Source organism: Drosophila innubila, chromosome X (genome assembly GCF_004354385.1).
Source record: "Drosophila innubila isolate TH190305 chromosome X, UK_Dinn_1.0, whole genome shotgun sequence".
Classification (NCBI taxonomy): Eukaryota; Metazoa; Arthropoda; class Insecta; order Diptera; family Drosophilidae; genus Drosophila; species Drosophila innubila.
The window spans coordinates 30,766,188-30,790,079 of NC_047626.1; the positions used below are offsets into that span (position 1 = coordinate 30,766,188).

Consider the following 23,892-nt stretch of genomic DNA (forward strand, 5'->3'; position numbering starts at 1 on the left):
GCCATATCATAAGCCCAAGCCGTACACAGAGACACAATTCACACAGCTGTGCTTGTTTACTACGGCGCGTCGTAGGTTTATGGGTATGCGTATCTAATAGATACGGATACAACTTGTTTTGTTTTCGCGCCAAACAAGTAGAAGCAATGAACTTTGTAGGCGGCATGCCTTGTTCCATGTTCAAGTGTCGTTTATTATAATGACCAAATGAGCTCAACCTGGCAACGATTATATAATGTCAATCGATGCGCCATACCCCGTTTTATCAGAGTCGCAACCTTGAGCGCGTACGCTGACATCCCCGAGCACCAGGCACCAACCCCTTCCCCTCCCCCGCCCTCCCCCCAGCCAACCCACCTAGCTTTAGCAACAGAAACAGCATCAGCCCCAGCCCCAGCCCCAGCGCCAGCGCCAGCCACAGTCCCACAAGTTGGTAACTCGTCTACAAGTCAAGTCTCGCCTCTCGAGCTGTTTCGTTTAGCATTCTTGCTGCTACTGCGCCATAACGGCCAGGCCAGGCCAGGCCAGTCCGGGCCAGGCTAAAACTGAGCTGCAGGCCATAGACCGACTGTAGAGTGTGGAGTAGGCTGGACTGTTTGTGGGTTCAACCACCTCTCAGACTGTGGATGCTACCGCTTAACCGCGCTGGGGTGGGCTTTAGTGTGAGGGCCTTAGTCCAACTAGTACGCCACTTCCTCGAGAATAAATTAAAAAATTCCGAAGCTGTAAGCTTTAAATATTATTTATAAAACAAAAACGCGTTCAATTTGCGTCAATTGATGTGAGAGATACAAATATCTGCATTTATAATAACGCATAAGACAATGCAAATTCTATCAAAACAAATGAAATTCCAATTCCTGTTTAAAAATTAAAAAAAAACAAAGAAAAAAAGAAAAAAGCTTCTGCTAGTCACCTGCTTGTGAATGAGACAAGCGCGTAGATTTCCGCTTTTCTGGAACTTCATTTGCTCCGAGATCAAGATCAAGCTAGAGAACGTGCGTCTAAAAGTCTTTGATCGAGGCGACCGCTCCATTTGCTGCTCCCGTCCATCGCAAGGTATTATTGCTTTTTAGATATGACTAAATCAGTTTTGGGTTTTTTTTTGTGCTATGTTTTTTGAATGAAACGTATACGGGCCTAAAGCGCTTAACTAATGCCTCCCCTTCGCCTTCTCATCGACTACAAGCGTGCTTCATTGAAATTTTGTTGTAGTTGTAAAAAACAAAAAACTAATGTGCAAAACAGAAACTGCGTGGTCGTATCTCCCCTCTTACTCTCTCTCTCTGTCGTCTGTAGATTCTGGCTCTAAGCAGTATCTAAGCAGCATGCGTATCCCAACTGTTTATGTTTTGATTCGGATCGTTTTTTCTGTAGTGACATTCCAGATAACTCTTGTTTTCATGTCCATTGACCATAATGATTTTACAAATATCGAATTGCAAATGAGCAGCGGTTCGTTGGATAGATCGAGTACATTAGTTTCAGCTTCTTGTTGACAGTTTTTGATCCCACTCTTACACATTTCCTTAAATAGCGCACTTAGCGGATCCATCAATTCGAAGTATGTATTTCTTATACCATTTACATTTATATTACTTACGAATTAATACATCTGAGTATTTGATAATATATATTTATTATCAGGGACGATAACTGTTATGAGGAGTATAAAAAAAATCACTTTTATTGGTTATTTTAAGACTTTTATTTTATAAATACAAAATAGTAGTTACTTTTATTACAAAAAAATAAAAATTAAAATTAATCATTATTTTTGATTTTTATTTTATTAGTCTTTAGTAAGTCTTTCGAGTCTTTTTTGATGAATAATTTAAAAGTCTGTAAACACTTTTATTTCTGGTTTTAAAATTTTAAAAGTCTCAAAAGACTTTTATTTTTGAGGAATAAAATAAAAGTCTTTAAAGACTTTTGTCATATGAAAAAATTTGAATAAAAGTCTTTGTGAATATCTCCGCTTATAATCAAGAAAAAAATTTCAAAATTACACACTTGGTTTTCATTTATCTATACCAACCATGGAAATTTTTGCTCCTATTACATTGTAAAATAAAGTACTGAAGTAGTTGGGAAAACAGAAAAATAATATTTTAATCCAAAAAATAATAATAGTATTTGAGCTCACGTTTACAAATTCACTAGATTGAACTTATCCCCCTGTGCTATTACTCCTTTGTTTAATTACATATTGTTATTTATAAAGAAAAATTAAAAAGTTCTTAAAAATTAGGCATTTCAATTTTAACATTATAGTTCTCAATCAATTGTGAATTGATCCCGCTGTGCGGCGAAAAGGGGGTAGTTAGGTTCATAGAATGTCGTAGGTTTTACTGGTGTTGTAATTTTGAAAGTTCTATCTTGAGTATAAGCGAAGATATTGACGAAGACTTTTATTCAAAAGTTTTCAAATCGTAAAAGTCTTTAAAGACTTTTATTATATTTATCAAAATAAAAGTTTTCAAAGTCTTTCAAGACTTTTATTCAAAAAAAAAAATCAAAGACTCTTATTAAAGATTAATAAAATAAAAATCAATAATAATTATTATTCTACATTTTTTTGATCATTAATAATTATTAAATGTGATTTACAAAATCAAGTCTTTAAATAACCATTAATTTTGATTTTTTCTTTTATAAATCAAATAAAAGTTTATTAGCTGTTTGCAGAGATATACAAATAACAAAAATTTTGGTACATTCAAAACAGAAATTGATCTTCTCCTTATGGTTGATTTTTATGTTGCTATTTTGAACAATAATCATTATTTTCAGTCCCTGTTTATTATGTTAATTGTGAACTTTTTTAATTTCATTGAAAAGTAACCTTTAGATCAGTGCATATGTTCGATTTGAGTAAACAATTAAGAATTTTTTCTATTCATTTATAACAAATAAAAAAAAAGGAAAGTTATCTTTAGTTAAATTTTTTAGGCCACCAACCTTATGTTTTTTTGAAAAATACAAACTTATTTGGAGCCATTTAACGAAACAAACACTTAAAAAAATATTGTAGCTGAATTATAATTTGTATATCTTTGCAAAGGGTATTACGCATAAGGGAGTGAAAAATTTCATTAATTTTATTTAAGTATATTCTGAATCAGAAGGAAGAGCAGAGTCTATGGAGCCATGTCCGTCTGTCCCTCTATTTCGATGCAATCTAGTCTTTCAGTTTTAAACAATCTTTATGAATTACTATTTGCTGCAGGCAGAGTGGTTGTCGGAACCGCCCGTATTGGATAGCTAAATTATATACTGTAGTAGCTTCTATGTTATTTCTTAAGATCTCCCAACCACCGGCACAGGTAGTGTAATTGGTGTTGCCTTATACAGAAATAAATTTTGTTAAAATATAATAGGTTTTCTAAATATTTGTCGGAGCGTAGATCATCATTGTTAAACAGGCAAACTGAATCATAAAGGTCGATTATAGTATTTAGATTTTTACAAAGTCCATAGTCTAATTTAATTGCTACTCAGCTATTTAAGTTAAGTTTATTTCAATTTACAAACGTCATGTAAAGTCAACCTGGAAATATCCATATGCAGAGTTTAGTAGACAATATTTTTGTCTGATAGCAAGCATAATAAGACAGCTTTGCAATCGTGCTCACTCGTACGCCATATGATAGCTCATTGATGAGTCAATGTCAACAACTGAAAAGGTGATTCGGTATATCATTACGTGCAAGTGACTATGTTTATGACAATGCTGATTTAATAATGTAGAGATAAGTCGTATTTACCTTCAACATTGAACCCAAACTAGCAATTTTTCTGCAGTTAAACTCAAGCTAGGAACGTGCACTATAAACGCTTATTTTTAAATGAAAAGTATTCTAAAGTCTTAATTTTTGACAAGACTACTTCTGAGCCTCATGACATCTTAGCCATCACGCCCTTTCTTTTCCCTTCCAATAAAAATATCTATTTGATACCAACTTGTTGGCAAAAAAACTTACTTTGGAATGAAATGAAAACCCCTACGATTGAGCTAGAAAAGTTGATCATAATTAGCACCTAACAAAAGTATCCAATTAAATTAATGTTTGAAATAAAAGGAAAATATCTTTCCTAAACTGCTTGTATACCTCTGTTATTCTTAATTAGATACTTAAGTTCAGCATTATTTCATTTATGGTAATTGAATCAAACGGCTGCGATGTTACGGATACTGTTGTCTCTTTAAAGCGTGTTTTCATACCCTAGGTCATTAAAAATGGCCAGAAAAGGGTATGTGTTTTTGGCAGAATGTATGTAAGAGGCAGAAGGAGGCGTAGCAGACTCCCTAAAGTGTATATATATTATATATTACACTAGGCAACGGCCAAAAAATAACAAGAAACAAACCTACTTTTTTTTGATGGAATTGGGGCCCCAAACGACGACAAAATTTTTTTTTTTTTTTTGAAATTTTTTTTTAGAATTTTTTAAGATTTGTCTTTTTTTTTATTACTTTTTTTTAGACATGCGCCCACATTTGTCATCATTACTCGAGAATGCCAGAACCGATTTTAAAAAACTTTACTTTTTCTGAAAGTGTAAGCTTAAGATTTGAAAAAGTATTTTAAGAGATATCAATTCTTAAATTAAGAAAATTATGATTTTTTTCCTAGCTTTTTTTACTTTAAAATTCGAGGAAAAGTCGAAAAAAAATTATTAAATTTTATTTTATATTTTATTTGCATAGCTGCATTAATTACGCGTCGTTTAAGATATGATTCATTAATTTATGGAGAGACGGCGATATAATATTATTTTGTGTCTAGGCATGTTTTTGTCGACTTTGATGACTTCCTTGTGGAGCGGCATGACCGTTAGTATGAAAATTTCTTGTGATTTTTTAAATATCTTAACGAATCTCACACATTATAAATTTGTGTTTATTTTACACATTATGACGAAAGTTGGTTTAAATCGGTTAACTATATCATATAGCTGCCATAGGAACGATCGGTCGAAAATCCATCTGTTATATGAAAAGTTGTGTTACTTCTTGAGATATATCAACCAATTTTTTTCCGACTTTTCCTCGAATTTTAAAAAAAGCTTCAAAAAAAATCATCATTTTCTTAATACAAAAATTGATATCTCTTTAACTACTGGTTTAAATCTTAATATTTGTATTCATGAGTTATAGATATATTCACTAGCTTTCAGAAAAAGCAAAACTTAAGATAAGTTGCTTTTGGCATTTTTGAGTTGTTTTGAATAATTTTAGTTGAGTATCAGATCGTAATGAAATTTTCTAGACTCATCGAGATTATGATACTTATCATGTGTACCGAAGGTCTACCTTTAAGATTGCTTTATTTATTGTCAAGCTATTAGCAGCCGACACTTAACTATACATTTAAATTAACAAATAAATTAAAATATTACTGTGAAATGTAAATGTAAACATAAATATTCTGGGGGTATCTAAAATGAAAAAGAAAACGATTGGTCCAACATTTGTTGCAAGGATTGGGGAAACCCCAGAAAAACCCAATCAGACCAAGATAAAATTAGAGATTAGTTAGTTAGTAAGATTAGTTAGAAATACTAATATAGAGGCTTTAATAGTTAGCGAAGAACACTAGTCGTACGGTGTTGTTAAATTCAGCACACAGAATAAGAAAAGGTTCATGCAAAGCCCAGTTAGTGGTGCAATGCTGATGATACAGAGGCTTAAAGTTATGAGTTAATCTTTGTCATTATATGCTTGGTGTTTTCTCGAAAGGTCGGCGAAGAGGCATGGCACCCAAAAATTCTAATAAGCTTCATCTGCTTATGGTGTTTTTGAAGATACATACCAAATTGGAAGTCTTTAGCTTTTATAGTCTCTGAGATTGACGCCTTGGTACTGACTTACGGACAGACAAAGTAATTAAAATAAAAAGTACTAGCGCGTTAACTAAATGTTGATGTGTACCCAAACAATATCAGATTTTTATTTAACAATTTTACCACATTGCAACAACTGAAAAAGTTTCTGTAGAAAGCTGAAATTTTGAACTTACTATATGTACATTTAAGTATATGGGTTATCGGATAATAACCCAGGATACAAAAATTAAAAAAAAAATATTTTAAACTTCCACTTCACTCTACTGAATATGCATACGATAGTAGTGCTTTTTAAACTGCTATATTATTTTCGAGCTTCCAATGCGCTTGAAAAACTTTCACCAATCTGAAAATACAAAAAGCAATCTGAAAATATAAAAATATTTTTATACATATATTATTGGAATAAATTTAAATAAATGAAGTGATGTCTTAACAAATTTCGCTATGTACGAAGGTCAACTGCATGAAAATAAGCCACGAAACTTCTCCAAATGGCTAAGCCACGTTTCGAAATTGCGACAGATAAGCAGCATAATTAATATACAAAACGAATAACCCGTTTCAAGTGAAGTTGAATTGGATGCGCATGCAAACGGCGGCGTCAATTGTATAATTGTGCAAAAAGGGCGCGTCCATTGCGAAAATCCGTCTTTAAGTTTCGCTTGTCGTTACCATTGAAAACAAAATCCCAATAAACCAAAAATTGGTCAAGGTCGCCGGACCGTAGCCGTTTTGGGCCCTCTGTGCGTATACTTGTTGGCAACAGGCGCTATCACCGTTAGGCAGGCGCTTACGGCCCTTAATAATTCAAGTATTATCTTATGTGAACAATACATACACAGCTATTATTATAGTTACTTTATTGATATTGTTGATTTGCGTTGGACTGTTGCTTTTGTTGTTGTTGTTGCTGGTTTTTAGCATGTTAAAAGCGACGTTCAGCCACGTTGTTGTTATTTAATTGGAAGTTTAAGAAAGTTCGAGTTTTAAAAATTATCGAATTTATTTTGCATGACTTTTTAAAATCATTTATGTCATCGCTCTTCTCGGTGTAGAAATCCCTTTAATGATCTCCGTCTGTTATGTAACCGTCCAGTTTGTGAAGTAAGTGAATTTTTGTGAGTATGTATACTTACATATGTATAAGTAATATCAGTATCATGGGTACCACAGAAACCGAAACCTACCGAAAATCTCCCAAAAAAGTATTGGGAGATTTTCGTTTGGTTTCGTTTTCTGTGGCACTCCTGTATGAAACGAATATACGAATACTTATACGTTGTAATAATATTGTACTTAAGCTAAACAGCAATCGCACTTATCGAGTATTTTTTTTTTTATCAGGATTAAGCATGTTTAATTTTAAGAACGACATAGTCTTCATTTAATATGACTAATTCTTGATTTTGAAATTTTATTATTATTTATTAATTTCAATCCAAGCATATAATTCTTAGAGTGATTCCTCCTTCCTGGGAATTTTGTGGACCATAATGCCATTTTTTTGAATAGCCTTAGAATTTGCCACAGTGAATTAGAGTCGTTTTCAGGAAACAGAAAAGAACTTCCTTTATTTTGCTTTTCTTAAGAGCCTCATTACTCTGTAAATCATACTTAAATGTGTGCGTGCAGACCAACGATAGTTGCTCGTGATCTGATTATAGTTCCAAGAATATTTTATGAGTGCGCAGTTGGATGCCATAGTACAACAAGAGCAATAACTAGATGGCTCCCTCGTCAGCAATTGCATACGTGTCCAACCCAGAGAACTGCTCCTCTGCCTTTTTAATTGCCTAAGCTTTTGCTTCAGTTCAAGGGCTTAGGCAGAAGGGGGAGTAATGTTTCCCCTTATATTCGTGGCTTTGAACCTTGGACTTTTTTTACTTTTACCCTGTAGCCATTAAAAATCTCCAAAAAAGGCTAAAATGTGTTTGGCAGAATGTATATACTATATGTAACAGGCAGAAGGAGGCGCGGCAGACCCACTAAAGTGCAGTCAAACTTCCATAATTCCCTAAATCATCAATATCCAAAGAAAACATTCGACTCATGGAGACTTCGAGTAATGGAATTTTTGTTTTTTTTAGTTTATTAAAAGAAACTACAATTCATGCAAATAAACATTCAACGTTTTTAAGGCGTTTGCCACATCGCTCATGGAGGGCTGGCATATTCTATATTATCTATTATTATTATCCACCGAGCCTTCGTCATCGCTTTCCGCTTCGCTTAAAATAGTTTCCACTAATTTGGAGCTAATAAAACGCAATTTTTTTGTGATTTCTTCGAAAAATTCGACTTACACAAGCACGTGCCATTATTTTTGTTCGAGTTATGGAGAAAGTCGAAATTTTGTAATTTGCTCAATAAACGCTAATTTCACTCAAGTTAGAGAAAATTCGAGTTATAGAAGGGAAATTCAACTGTGTATATATTCTTGATCAGTATCAACAGCAGAGACGATTCAACCATGTCCGTCTTTCCGCCTGTCTGGAAGCCTGTCTGTTTGATCGCAACGATCTCAGACACCATAACAGCTAGAGACTTCAAACTTGATATGAAGGTTCCTGGAACCAGTACCCAAGTAAATTTGTTTTTATTTTTGGTTCGAGCCCCTATATCATACCACTGTTGTTCCTTTGACAGCTGTATATGGTAGCTAAAGGTTATAGTACACCGATTTGAACTAAATTCGTTCAGGATGTATAGCACAACACCTCTATAAGAGAATAAAATAAATGAATACGTTATGATTTCGACAAAAATTCTGTGACAAAATGTGCTCACTAGCATACTCTTACTCTCCAAAGTGTTTTTTAAGCATACGATGTTTTCCCAAAAATGCGTTTATACTATATCTATGGCTTTTTCGAACATGTGCTATGATTGCAAAGAAAAACAAATTGACCCTTGCACAAAACTGCCTACGCCCATCCTCCAGTCTTTGCTTTGGATGTGGGAGTTGTTTTCATTACGTGTAATAGCTGTGGTTATTTTGGCATAGACCTAGGCAACAACTACAACAACTGACGACACTTGTCTTGCTGTTGTCATTTCAGAAAAATGATTACATCGTCAGAGTCAGAAGCAAAATGATGTTCCCAAATGGGTCATTGCAATTGTGAGAAATCGGGGCACAAATGTGATAATTGAAATTGGTAAGAGTCTCAACAGCTGGATAATACGCTCAACTTCAGCTATGTATGGTATACTTAGCTCAAAATATTATTCTCAAATCATTTGCCATTATTATACATTAAACTTTATGCAAATTTTGATATGTGGTCTTAAAGATGATCAAGGAGTTGCCACCGGCTTAATGAGGGGACCCTGAATGCATTTTTTTTTGTCAACAGCTTTGTGGATTGCAAATATTTTTTTAAATTTGGCCATATCTGCATACAATTTTGTGCTAGTTCTGTGGTCGGCTGCCGACAGCTTCAGAAAACAGTAAAAATTTATTATACTAAGCAAGAATATACATTTTATTTATAACCTTTACCAAAAGTACTTTTGGACAGCCAGATAAAAAGGAAGCGGAAAAGTCAATAGTCGAGACCCTGATTACGAGTTATAACTTAAATATAGTCACTGCCCGAATGCTTAGCACACACTCTAATCTATAAGCTTAAAGTCAAATAACTTAAAGCTCTGAATAACATGAAACATCATGCTCATTATTTTTTTTTTCTACATTCTACTTCATTTACACTCATTCTAAAAAAATATTTATAAGTTCTGGAAGTGTGTCCGCTTAAACTAGGCAACAAATTTGAAATTTTTCTCCTGAACCGAATCAAACCCACTTTCTTGATTCCTTTGGGCCCCCAGATGACAAAAAACATTTTTTTTTTTTTCTAAGGCAGAGTTTTTTATAATTTTTTTTTTTAATTTATCTTTTTTTCTTTTCTTGTATTTAGAGGTGTGCATACATTTGTCATCATTTTTTGAGCCATAGCCGATTTTAAAAAGCTTTAAATTTGCTTAAAGCCAATGAATAAACCTACAATATAAAAACAGTTTTAAATTTCAAACAGTAGTTTTAGAGCTGATAATGATTTCTTGCCTTGTGCCCTTGCCTGCCCGTGTGTATGCACAAATTGAAATGTTCTGGGCATCACGTAAAATAAAAAAAAGCAATTCATTTTTTTTTTAATGCCAGTGTGAATCAAACAGTGTTCAATTAAATGCAAACAAAGATATGAGTTTTGTAAACAAACAAATCATCGCGGCAAACAGTTTTGCAAAAAAAATTTTACTCAATCCTGAAAATAGGCAACATTATTAAAGAGCAGTTGGCTGACATTCGAAGCTAAAAACACAACACAAAATGATTGAAAAACTTTATACCATTTTTCTTTTATTAGAGAGAATTTTTTCAAATTGTATCCATTGCAAAATCCGTTCATTTGTTCTAAAAGTTTTCCATCACTGTTCTTTCCATGGTACATGAGGACACGCGATATCGAGCGCGACCTTAAGGTGCCCAAAATAGGAGACAGAATCCAAGCGAATGCCCATAAGTACACGGAGAGGCTAGGAGCTCATCCAAACAGTCTAGCTAGACGCCTAAATACTGCCTGCCTCCGTAGAAGAGTAAGGAGGAGACTCAAACGCCACCATCCTCAAGACCAGTATCATCCCTTAAGCCTCCCCCTTATAAATTATCTTTAATTCATTGTTATGTTCTATCATAAATAATTTTATTTTTATTTTTAGTTTAATTTCTGATTAGTTTAAGTTGCCTTGTAAGTTAGCAGGACACTCACCTTTTGTAAACATTTCATTATATTTTTAATTAAAAAAAAAAGCACTGTTCTGGCGAAAAGTTTGCAGAACTATATTGGAGATGGAAAATTAACATTGCAAGTATGTTATAGAATGAATTGTAGCTCTAGGTTGGTAATAATAATAATAAAAATTAATAGAAATGTTAAAGTCAATAAAGGTAAGGTCAGACAGGCAAAATATTTTTGTCAGAATGACTACAATTTTGCACAAATGCTGTCAAAACTAGATTTTGGGAAAAGGTGTTTGCACACATTTTGAGGCTAAAATTGTGCTTTGTATTTGCCCTTGTCTAAATACTGTGTGACCACACAGTAAAGGTAAGGTCAGACAGGCAAAATATTTGTGTCCAAATTACCAAAATTTTGCCCAATGCTGTCAAAAACGTCTGGTCGCCTACATTTTTCAACACTAAACTTTGTGAAAATGTGTTTGGTAGTACAAACTGTGCAAACGTTTTTAGTTTATGAAAATAAAAAACTGGGCTGAGGACTATGAATAGACGTTGATAAAATTTCTAACTAATGGAAAAATGGTGTCTTTGGTATTATGCGGGAATCGAAAATGTTCTGTAATGACCTGTAGCTGTCACCTGCTGCTAAAAATCTCAGAGTCAATATAAGCCTGGTATTTGCCGCAATTGCCGAACGCATTGGAGTGTCTTTTTCTAATTTTTGGCCAATTAAACCCAACTGAAAATAAGAATATATGAATTAATATTGTAAGCAACTGCAAACTATTAAGATCTTACCAATTAATCAAAATCCGCTGCAGTCATTCGCAAAAAATTTTTATAAAAAAGTGGACCTTAAACGCGTAATTCATTTAAGAGTTTAACGCAAAGTCCTTCGGTGTACCGGCGTTGCACCATCGGTTTATGCACACACTCTACGGTTTTTTTAAACTCTCCGCTCTTCCTTGTCGACCTTTTCCGCAACACTCAGTGCATAAATTGAAGCAGCAGCAGAGCTCACAATTAAATTAATTTTATTGCTTGCCGACTCCATCTTTCAATAATGACAATGCAGTAAGCAAAGCATTGAGAAAATTAGGCATTTTATTTAGTTGTCATTTTGTTACAAAATTAAGTTTGTGTCAAATGTGTGAACACTTCACAAATTGTTTGCATGCTAACCGAGTTTTGTACTAAACCAGCGTTGCCAACTATTTCGATGATTTTGCCTAACGTATGAGCGGCGACCAAAATTTAGGCAAAATTTTTTTATTTTGTACAAACATCTGACGTTTGATTTAGTGTTAAATATTTTGCCTGTCTGACCTTACCTTAATGCTTCTATCTGCAAATTTGTGAGTTATGTATTATTGTCAGAAAATACTCGAAAAGCTTACTAGAATTTTCAAAATAGCCTGAAAGTATGCAATGGATTTTCACATCTGCATGCTGGGTATGCAGTACTTTTTGGCTCGTCGTTTCTTAAAGTTGTTCAAATTAACGTTTTTTTTATGGCGATGCATTCAAAATACTTCCACCTCAAATGTTGCATAACCAAAATTTTCACATTTTCCAACACTGTTTAGCAATCAGCTGTGAAACAGAGTTGATTTGAACGAAGTGCACATGAAGCTCTTATTGCAATTTTGTAGGTAAAATTTAATTACTTGGTGGCACTAGCTAAGAAGCTTTTTTAAAAAAGTTTATCATGGATTATATTCATTATGGCTTGTACTTTGTGTTTATTTATCTCCATTGTTAAAAATCAAAGTGCAATGTATAGTTTCTTGTAATTTAAAAAATTGACTTGTTAAAAATTTTATTCGATGAAATTTTAACTTTGAAAAGCCATAACTAATTTTGCTAGCATATGCTAGCAACGCGACTATATGCATTTTGTAGAAAAATCAATTCTGAATTTGCACTATTAAGCTCAAGTTGCGCAATTTTGCGCATTTTTCACAATTTCACTTTATTTCAGCTAACCTCACGTTATAAAATGCTTATTCGTTTAAAGTGTGGCGACAATACGTGAGACAAAATGACCAAAATTATGATTTTTTGGCTTATTTTATTGTGCGCATTGGCGAAAATTACAAAAACTCGTGTTTACGTATTGAATAAATGATAAATCTTTACAATCGACAAAAAATAAAAAATTCTAATTTCATACAAAAAGTTAGTTCACGATCGATTTTAATAATTTGAACAATATGATATTATAAATGATAGTATTCCGATCTTGATATATGTTGGTCAGAATGTCAGTAGCATAATATCACTTAAATACGATCAGTTTGGTCAGATATTTTGGAAAAAACAGCGTTTTTATGAAAAAAGTGACTTTTCGACTGATAATTCCTATTATTTCTATATGATATAGTTGTCCGATTTGGATGAAATTTTGCCAACACGTTACGGGCATAGTAACACGCCTAACCTGTAAGTTTGGTCCTGATAGCTTGAAAAACAAAAAATTTACATATCGCAGAATCCGAAATAAAGGCGGGACCACGCCCACTTTTCTAGGCCATTTGCGTATTGATATCATAAGCCCAATGCAAAAAACTAGACCAAAATATCTTCATTCGTTTTCGAGTTATTAATTTATTCCATAAAAATCGTCATCCGGACCATAGTGCAGTGCCACACAGTCGGGCCATTTCTCTATTTGTTTTGCAAACATTATATTGAGCCCTACTTGTAAAAACGATGCAAGCGACATTTTCCGAAATTTTTTTTTGTTTCCTCCGAAACCTAAGAGACATGTTTTTTTCTCTAGGCTTTCTAAAGATCAGTCTTCGTATGATGTTAAGGTTATGTCCAAAACAAAATACAAGATGCTGATATTTCGGTGGGTAAATTTAATTTTAATTACCCCAGGTAAATCTCGTCATATAAAATATCATGCTCAGAAAATGTTTTTGATAACAATTGTCAACAACACTTTTGGCCCGAACATATCTTTGTGGCTGAGTACAAATGAAATGCAAATCGAAAGAAATTTAGCTCAGAATTATAGGGGTATTGCTAAGCTTTCTTAAATTCCGAAGTTGCTTGAGAAAATAATAACTTCTCATCTCCAACATTTATGTGGTTCTATTACCTCTCCTACTCAGCATGGGTTTATGAGATGTAGATTGACAACCACTAACCTTCTTGAGTTTAGTTTTCTTGTGATTAAAGGGTTCAAGGAAAATATGCAAACTGACGTTATTTATACGGATTTTAGTAAAGCTTTCGATTCTGTAAATCACTAACTACTATTTCATTAGCATGATCTTCTCGGCTTTCCGAATAATCTTCTTCTTTGGATATCCAATTACTGAAGTAACAGAACGCAGAGTTAATTTCAAAACTTTATTTTCAAAGTCCATCAAAGCTACGTCTAGAGGAGGTAGTTATCTTGGCCCACTTCTTTTTACGTTGTTTATAAACGATTATCCATCTGTTCTATTTCACTCACGTGCACTTATGTATGCGGATGACGTCAAGCTTTGTATAACCTATATTGAACCTTTCTCTGATAGGTTTTTTCAAGCGGACTTAAATGCACTGTTTCTTTGGTGTCATGTTATGACTTTCTACAAATCCTTTCGGCATACTTGTCAGAATTCACTTAATGGTATTATCTTGGAATGCTTAAATGATTCCGAAAGCTCAGTAAACGAATTGGGTATAATTCTAGATCATAAACTGAACGAATCGCATCGTTCGAAAAAGAATCAGTTCAAAAACAATTCATAATATCTGCTCTTCGCGGCTCAGAAATTCAGATACTTTCATACTCTAGAAGACTTCGCTTAATCAATCTTCCCTCTCTTACTTATCTTAGAGCTATGGTTGGAGTCATGTTCGTTAACTCCTAACTTTAAACCTCCCTATCTTCAGCATTGCACCTTTTCGTATTCTGTGTGCTGATTATAACAATCTGTACGGTACGATTAGTTTCGAGTGTTCTTCGCTTACTGTTAAAGACTCTATATTATTATTTCTAACTAATCTAACTAACTATCTAATCTCTAATTTTTATCATGAACTGATTGGGTTTTTCTGGGTTGTCCCCAATCCATGCAACTAATGTTGGACCAATCGCTTCCTTTTTCATTTTAGATACCCCAGAATTTTAATATCCCACAAAAAACCTCTACACGAGGTAAAATCTAGAGGCGAAAGCAATTTCTAAGCCCAATATTTCTGATTTCCAATTTTGTGGCAAATAAAATTCAGTTTTATATAAAAACCTTAAATAAAAATATAAATTAATAATAAAAAAAAAACACGAAAATTGTCATTGTGCACTGTGCGCAGAAAGGGTGAGCTTCTTTGTATAAAAAAATTTGCGCAGTGCCGAATGCCAATGTTTTTCTTTTTATTAATTTATATATTTTTCCTTTCTAATGATATATAGAACATATCTGTAGCTTGGAAACTGTTGAAACTGTTTACGCGGGATTTAGTGTTTTCCCGCTAAACTAGCGGTTTTTTTTTTTCAAAAGTCTAAGAAAAAACATTTCTAGATTTTCGAAAAGGAATAAACCCCCATCATTACTTTGAAGGTTTTTTTTGCGCTTTGATGTAAACAACCAAACAGACAAACAAGCTAACTTTTCATTTAATTTTTAAAAATCAACTAAAATTTCAAATTTAATTATTTGATTTAGGTGATCGTGGTATCGATGAAATGAATGAATACATAGAACATATCTGTAGCTTCTATGGCTTGAAAACTGTTGAGGTTTCAATTTAAGCGAAATTAAGCGTTTTCCCACTAAACTAGCGGGAAATTGAAAAGTCGAAGAAAAAACATTTCTAAAGGAATAAATCCCAATCATTACATGTAAGTATTTTTAGAGCCTTGATTAAAAAAAAACAAACAAACAAACAAACTGACTATTCATTTCATTTTAAGAAATCCACTAAAAATTTCAAATTTTTTTATCTTTTGAACCAATTATCGTATTTGGGTGATCGAGGTATCATCGACGCGTATTTTTAATAATAGTTTTTAAAAAATAAAAAATTTAACCAAAAGGCCCCAACAGCCCCATTAGCTGCAATCATTTAAATTTTTCCCCTGCCACTTGCACCCTCGTATCTCATGACCCAGGTTGGTTAGAAAAAGTTTTAGTATGTCATTTTGTAAGTTAGGACTAAACCTTTCGATCGGTATACAACTCGATCTGATCGGACAGTCATAGCAAATTTTCCAACTTAGCTGTATATATTGTTAGTCGCCTTTCGCACCCTTCGTGATGCTTTCATCACTAACGCGAACTGCCGTCCGCAGTGAAAATACAAAATTTTACCAAAAGGCCCCAACAGCCCCATTAGCTGCAATCATTTAAATTTTTCCCCTGCTACTTACACCCCGTATCTCATGACCCAGGTTGGTTAAGAAAAGTTTTAGTATGTCATTTTGTAAGTTAGGACTAAGCCTTTCGATCGGTATGCAACTCGATCTGATCGGACAGTCATAGCAAATTTTCCAAATTAGCTGTATATATTGCTAGTTCACTTTCGCACCCTTCGTGATGCTTTCGTCACTAACGCGAACTGCCGTCCGCAGTGATACCAAACTTTCACCCACAGACTCGAAATGCGTTGGAGCAGGTCAAGTTTATTTCAAATTTTTGTCGACCCCCATTCCGCCCCCTCAAATCGCGAAAAACAGTTCGTTCGTCTGTATTAACAACAGTATCTCAGAGACTATAAGAGATAGATTAACCAAATTTGAAAAAACAGATTTCTATAAGCCCCACGCACGTCAAGTTTGTTGTAAATGTTTGACACGCCCCCTTCTCTTTTTTTTCATTTTCTTAATATATATATATCTGAGTATACACACACAAAATTTCAAGTCGATCCGTCGAATATTTTCGAAATTATAGACACATTAGTGAAGGCGCGCCGACAGATAACATATGCGTAACAGTAGGGGACCGTAAAGTGCTTTCAAAACTTTAAACGCGTTTTTCTCGAAACGGTGTTTTTAAAGTCGGTGAGCAAGATTTCTCAGAAGCGGCTGAACCGATCGGTCTGATATTTTTACACAAGCTTCTTAACTATTTTGTTAAAAAAATTTTTTTTGCTAATTCTTTCGATTAATCACTAGATTATTTGTTATATTAATGAAATTTATTTGGTTTTTGCATTTTAGATGATCCAGTCCAGAGATATCGTGCTCACCGCAAGAGGCCTTTTTTTTTGCGGACCTCTGCAAAATTGTCAATACCAACGTCCCCGATAATTATTATTGGCAATAAAAAATATGTGAATATAGTTTAAGGTTGTCATAATATACCTGCCAAGTTTCAAATCAATAAACCAAATAGTTTGCTTAGAAAAAAATCTTGAAAAATGCCTTTTTTCGACCTCCTAACTGTATATAACCCCTTAAGTACTTATATATATCGACCTCTTTTTGCGAAATTATCGTATGTTACAAAAATCAATTTGTACAGGAGATCGTTTTTTCTGGTTTCTTCCCAATTGGCAGAAACATTGCTTCTAAATTTCATATGTACAAAAATAGACAACCAACGAAATATACCAGCTAGTATTTAATGATAAATTCCGTATATGTTTGTAAATATTGTAGTTTTATGGCACATACGATAATTTCGCGTGCAAGGTTTTGAGCATCTGGTGATTAACTTAGACACTTACGATGACCAGTTAAACAGATAATAAGAGAATAAAAGGTTGTTTTAAACTTATAAAAGATAAAAGATTACGATTGTAGCTTTATATAGTAGTTTTTTCAATTATTGTTTGAAAGTTTTCTTTTTATTTTTTAATTTATTTTTCTTAACATTTTTTTAGATTAAGCGATACTTTTCATTCTGGTCGAAATCGGGTAACTTTATCATATAGCTGCAATAGGAACAATCGGGATCAGATTTATTTTTAGTATGGTATTATATCACACAGCTTTCATGGGTACAATCAAGCTCAACTTAACCTTTTGTATGAAAACCTTTTTTGTTTCTTAAGACATATAAACCAAACTCACAGATTGTATTTGAGACTGCCTGTTACACCCTGACCAAATTTGCTCAACATCGGGTAACTATATCATATAGCTGCTATTCGAACAATTTAATTCAAATTAACTATTAGTACAAATTTTTTTTTTTTCCTATCTTAACCAAACTCACAAAAACATAAAGAAAAATTGTAAAAATTCAAATTTGAACGAAACCCACTTTTATGGATAGATTTGGGGCCTCAAACGACGGAAAACATTTTTATTTTAGAATTTAAAAGAATAATTGATTTTTTTCTTCTTTTTTAGAGGTGCGCCCACTTTTGTCATCATTACTTGTGAATGCCAAAACCGAAAAGCTTTACTTTTTCTAAATGCTAATGAGAATATCTATATTTCATTCAACCACAGTCTTAGATTTAAATCAGTAGTTTTAGAGCTATCAATTTTTGAATTAAGAATATAATGATTTTTTGCTTAGCTTTTTTCAGCATTTTTATACCCTGAGCCCATTGAAAATGGGCAAAAAAGGGTATAATGTGTTTGGGAGAATGTATGTAACAGGCAGAAGGAGGGGTGGCAGACCCCATAAAGTATATATATTCTTGATCAGGATCAACAGCCGAGTCGATCTAGCCCTGTCCGTCTGTCTGTCCGTCTGTCGGTCCGTCTGTTTGAACGCGTCGATCTCAGAGACTGTAAGTGCTAGAGACTTCAAATTTGGAATGCAGGTTTGTGAATACCATACGCAGGTCAAGTTTGTTTCCAATTTTCGATGCCACGCCCCCTTCGCCCACAAATTGAAAAATAACGATTTACAGGCGCAATTTTTGACATAGCACTCCCTAACTGAACAATCAGTTGAGAAGTATGCGTATCAAACGACCCTGAAAATTTCAAAGCGATTGACCCATAAATAAAGAAGTTATTTCGGAATTTAGATTTAGTTGAATAATTACATTTGGATGGCAAATCAAACGTGCGAGCGAGACAGCATGTTCACGTTTGTATGCAAGGCGCGCACAAAGACAGAACGAATTAGTACCCATTTTTTTTTGGTACCAAATAAGAATTAAGCGATAAGCAAAGATATTATCGATATCATGTAATGAAAATGTTAATGTATAATTTATGTATATACAAATATACAATTTGATTAAAATATAATTGTGTTAATATATAAATATGTATTTTTGCATGGCAAAAATCAGCAGAAGCTGATAGCTATGTATGAATGAAATTGCATGAGAGAAATAGCGATCATTTTGCAGCACTACTCTTACATCTTTGCCGAGCACTGAAAGCTGCAAAATAATAATTTTAATTATTAATATTTTCGATTCCTTACACATATATATAATAAGTATCTGCTTATTATCGTTGTAAAAAAAAACTTAGCATTTTCCGCTTTAAGAATCTCATAAAATTAGACATTGCCTTTTATTTCAAATTTCGCGCGCACTGCAGCAGCCTTTGGCAGGCTTGAATTTGTTGCGTAAGTGGGAGAGAGTGAGAGAGGAAAATGGGTGCTGCCAGATTGCAGGCTGAGCAAAGTTGTAGTTTGTGGCTACTCTTGACACACGCTACATCGATTGCAAGCGATTACGATTACGACTTGAGATTTACCAATTTATCAATTTCTAACTAATTTTAAATACGTTTAATATAATACCCAGTGATATATTAGTTCAGTAAGGCATTAATAACGTAGTCTGCAGTGATAAACACAGTAATTTAAGAAAACCGAAAGTTGTTCATAGTTTCGCGTGTGTAATTTTTGATACCCTGAGCCCATTGAAAATGGGCAACAATCAACTTCTATAAAAGAGTACATGGGCTCAGGGTATCCTACTGTCGAGCGTGCTCGACTGTAGCCGCACCTCACCGCGAGCGAAGCGAGCCGGGGGTAGGCGAGCGAAGCGAGCAGGGGGCGGAGCGCCCTTGTTTACTTTAAAATTCAAGGAAACTCGAAAAAAATTAATTAAATTTTCGTTTCTATTTTATTTACATAGCTACATATGATTCATATACAAATATATTTCAAAGCGGCAATAAAAATATTTTTTTATCTGTATCGATGTTTCTTATATTTTTATGACTTCCTTGTGGAGCAGCAAGACCTTTAGCATAAAATTTTTTTGTATTTTTTAAGATACCTTAACCAATCTCACAGAATACCAATTTGTTGTTGTCTTACACATTATGACAGTAATTGGTTTAATTGGATTACTATATCATATGAAATGTAGATATATTCATTAGCTTTTTGACAAAGCAAAGCTTTTGAAAATCGGTTTTGGCATTCAAAAGAAATGAAGACAGAAGTGGACGCACCTCAAAAAAAAAGTAAGAAAATAAGCCGTTCGTTCGTTTAACAGCCAAAAAGCTCAAATTTAAGTTTGTTTAATACATCCCGACCAAAGTTGGTTTAAATCGGACCACTATATCATATAGCTTTCATAGGACCGATCGGTCCAATATTTAGTCTTAGTATGAAAAACTTAAATGTTTTACGAGATATCGTAACCAAACTGTTAGAATATGCATTTAAGTTAGACTTATAGATCCTGACCAAAATTGGTTCTAATCGAACCACTATGTCGTATAGCTGTCATAGGACCTATCGGGCGAAATCCAAGTTGTAGTATGAAAAACTTTTTTTTTCATAGGAAGTACGGGGTCTCCGAAAGTAGAGTATGCTCGACTGTAGCAACGTAGTCTTCTTTATAATTTAAGAAAAAATTTTTTTAGATATGAAAGAAATTCAACAAATAAATTTATATATTTTACTATATGCCTGCATTAACGATAAAGTTACAATGTCAAAAGCAATTTGCAAAAATTTCTGATATCCCACAAAAAAAAACCTCTACACGTAGTAAAAGTCTAGTAACGAAAGCATATTCTATCCCCAAAATTTTTTTATTTCCAATTTTGTGACGAAAAAAATAAAGTTTAATATTAAAATTTAAAATAAAATAATAATTAATAAAAAACAAAATTAAACTATCTGACAACACTGGCTTTTTCTGCAACACAAAGAACAATTTTCTGGCAGCACTGGTAATTTTTGTCGCTCAAAAGCTGTCTGCTACATAGGTTTGCTGATATGCCACTTTATTGCTGCTGTCATCTTTGAACTCTTAGTAATATGTATATATACACTTAATCGCTAATATCTTGCCGAAACGAATTTTTACAGATAAGTGTGATATACCAAAAAACGCGGAATTTTATTGACAATAGCATATTGATAAATATGTCATGTGTCAATTTTTCAAAAATCGCTTAAATGTAAGATAAAAAAACTATATTTCACCTGTAAAACGTTAACTGAGTACTTTAGAAGTACTGTACAGCTACGCCCTCAAACACCCTCACCTTTCCAATGATATATAGGACATATCTGTAGCTTCTATGGCTTGGAAACTATTGGGACTTAAATTTTAGAGGGATTTAGTGTTTTCTAGCTAAACTAGTGGTTTTTTCAAAAAGTCGTAGAACAAACATTTCTAGATTTTCGAATAGGAATAAATCCCCATCATTACATCTAAGGGTTTTTAGCGCTTTAGCAAACATACAAACAAACAAACAAACTGACTTGTTTCTCTTTTGAACTAGTTGTCGGGTTTGGGTGATCAAGGTATCAATCGACGCGTATTTTTGATTAAAATTTTGTAAAAATAAAAAATTTTACCAAAAGGCTCCAACGGCCCCATTAGCTGAAATTTTGACAATCTCATTTACACTCCCGTATCTCATGAACCAGGTGAGTTAGAAGAAGTTTTTGTATTTTGCATTTTGCAAGCTCGATCTGATCGGACAGTCATAGCAAATTTTTATTGTTGGCTGTATATATTGCAAGTCGCCTGCCGTCCGCAATGATCGAGGAAATTCGATAAAGAATAATAAAAAAAAAATATAATTTTATGTATTTATATATACATATTAAAAATTGAAATTTTTTCTTCCGAAATAAAACTATTAGCGCCCATTTAATTCACATTTTATTTTTATATGCGAATGGAAATTTTCAGAAACTGTTAACATTATATGTTTTATTATGAAAATTACATCATATTATGTTTAATTTTAACTAATTTACAAAAAAAATATTTAAAGTTAAGCTCAAAATTAATCATTATTTCGTGTCGCAATCCATAAAATTCATAAATTTTAAATTTGAACAAAAAGAAAATAATCATTACAAACCATCCCTGAAGATTTTCAATTATAAATAAATAATTTATTCCTTAGCACTACTTATCACTTCACTAGTTTATTTAAATGCGATGTCAATTACTAAAAAAAATCTGTTATATTTATCCTTATTTTACAATGGTGGAGGTTTGCAGCCAGGTGTATATTCTTATTTCTAGAAATGCAGTTTATTAAATACATTAAAAACACAAATATGTAATAAGTGGGAGTATTTTACGAGTATTTTCATACCAATCACCAACGCACTTGGAATAGAATCGTTGACAACCACAGTTTTAGTTTCTTGCACATAACTTACTGGAATGACAAATTCATTTATAGTGACTTTGTTTCCATTTGCCCCTGTCCTATCGTGTTCTTTATCCTGATCGGTTCCCCAGTCTCACGTCTGTTATAGTCCTTGTTCCTGTTTCTATTATGCATCCGTGTCAGCGTCCTCGACTTGTTATGCTGCCGCCGGCTGGCTCAGAGTCGCGGACTTTCCAATATGGTGTGGCTGGAGATTACAGAATTGGCCAAAGCTATTGAGTTGCCAGCCACCGAAAAATCGGTCTTATTATTAGATCGCCGTTTGCACAACCGAAAGTGTCCCCCCTCGCACAGTCGCAGTCCCTTGAAAGTGTCTACAAACGCACGTCGAAAGCTAGCATTCATGAAGCAATAGGTAATGGGATTGCAACAGCTCGATGAGTAGGCCAGCAGCTGCAGGATACTGATGGCCGTATAATCCACATACTCATACACCACAGGCCCAATCAGCATAGTCATCGTATTGATTACGTACAACGGCGTCCAACAGATAAAGAACTCCAGCACTAGCACAAAGAGCATTTTCACCACTCGCTTCTTGCTCTCCAAGCTCTTACTCTCGTTGGATCTGCGTTGCACAATGCATCAGTGTTATTTCAATTACCACATACAGGTCCACTTACCTGCGTAATGTCGTCTCAGTGATGCGTAAGCTGGGCGTGGACAGCGATTTGCGTCGCTCCCCATCATTTGTCACAGTCAGGTGAAAGTGCTGCTGCTGGTGACGTAACCGCTGCACGCGACCACAACAATCTCCAGATCCTATCAACTGCGGTTGTTGCAGCTGCTGGTGTCGCAACGACTTAGCCGACGCGCTGCGCATACAATAGAGATGCCGACGACCATCGCAGGAGCCAAACAAGCGACGTTTGCTGCCGCCATGTGAGTAGTTATCAGCTGCAAAAGAAAGTGAAAGGGAAAATTTGTGAGGGTGAAAGGCAGAAATGAGTAATCAGAGCCTACTCCTTAATTAAATGTGAAAAACGATAATAAACTTAATTTTTAAATAACTTTTAAAAAAAAAAAAGTTTTGAATTCGGCATAAAGAATACAGAAAGTATAAAGAACCGGACCCTTTTTGCGCAATGTGCCGAATGAAAAACTTTTAAGACCCCGTACTTAAAAAAGTACAGGGGTCCATTGGGTTTGTTTTAACGATTATGTGCGTAACAGGCAGAAGGAGGCGTGACAGACCCTATAAAGTATATATATTCTTGATCAGAATCAATAGCCGAGTCGATATAGCAATGTCCGTCTGTCTGTCTGTCTGTCCGTCCGTGAGTATGAACACCTAGATCTCAGAGACTATAAGAGCTAGACATACCAAACTTGGTATGTTAGTTCCTCTATATTGCAAGCAGATCAAGTTTGTTTCAGAATTTGGTCACGCCCCCTTTACTGCCTAAAAATCGACATAGAAAATTTCATATCCAAATTATAAGAAAAATTTAAAAGCTAGTGACACCAAACTTGGTATATAGATTCCTCTATATTGCAGGCAGATCAAGCTTGTTTCTTTTTCGATCGGACTACTATATCATATAGCGCCCATAGGAACAATCGGTCGAAAATCAAGTTTTAGTATGAAAAACTTTTTTGTTTGATGAGATATCTAAAGCAAACTGATACAATAAGCATATAATGATGGTTTTATATATCCTGTCCAAAGTTGATTCAAATCGGACCACTATATCATATAGCTGTCATAGGACCGATCGGGCGAAAATCAAGTCTTAGTATGAAAATCTTTTTTGTTTTATGAGACATTGTAACCAATATG

The 23,892-nt window shown here is 33.9% G+C and overlaps 1 protein-coding gene across 1 annotated transcript; it reads right to left on the minus strand.

The window, feature by feature from the left end:
• Positions 1–21,807: 21,807 nt before the first annotated feature.
• On the minus strand, positions 21,808–22,935 carry LOC117793995 (cholecystokinin receptor-like). Its single transcript, XM_034634459.1, has 2 exons — positions 22,736–22,935; positions 21,808–22,680 (listed from the first exon to the last, which is right to left on the minus strand). The coding sequence occupies exons 1-2, from the start codon at positions 22,933–22,935 to the stop codon at positions 22,269–22,271; spliced, it is 612 nt and encodes a 203-aa protein (XP_034490350.1). The 3' UTR covers positions 21,808–22,268.
• Between the last annotated feature and the right edge of the window lie 957 nt (positions 22,936–23,892).

Coding starts and splice junctions, on each gene's coding strand:
- LOC117793995 (XM_034634459.1), bottom strand. CDS start 22,935: ATGCGCAGCGCGTCGGCTAAGTCGTTGCGACACCAGCAGCTGCAACAA. Junction 22,681..22,735: donor ACTGAGACGACATTACGCAG/GTAAGTGGACCT, acceptor TGTGCAACGCAG/ATCCAACGAGAGTAAGAGCT.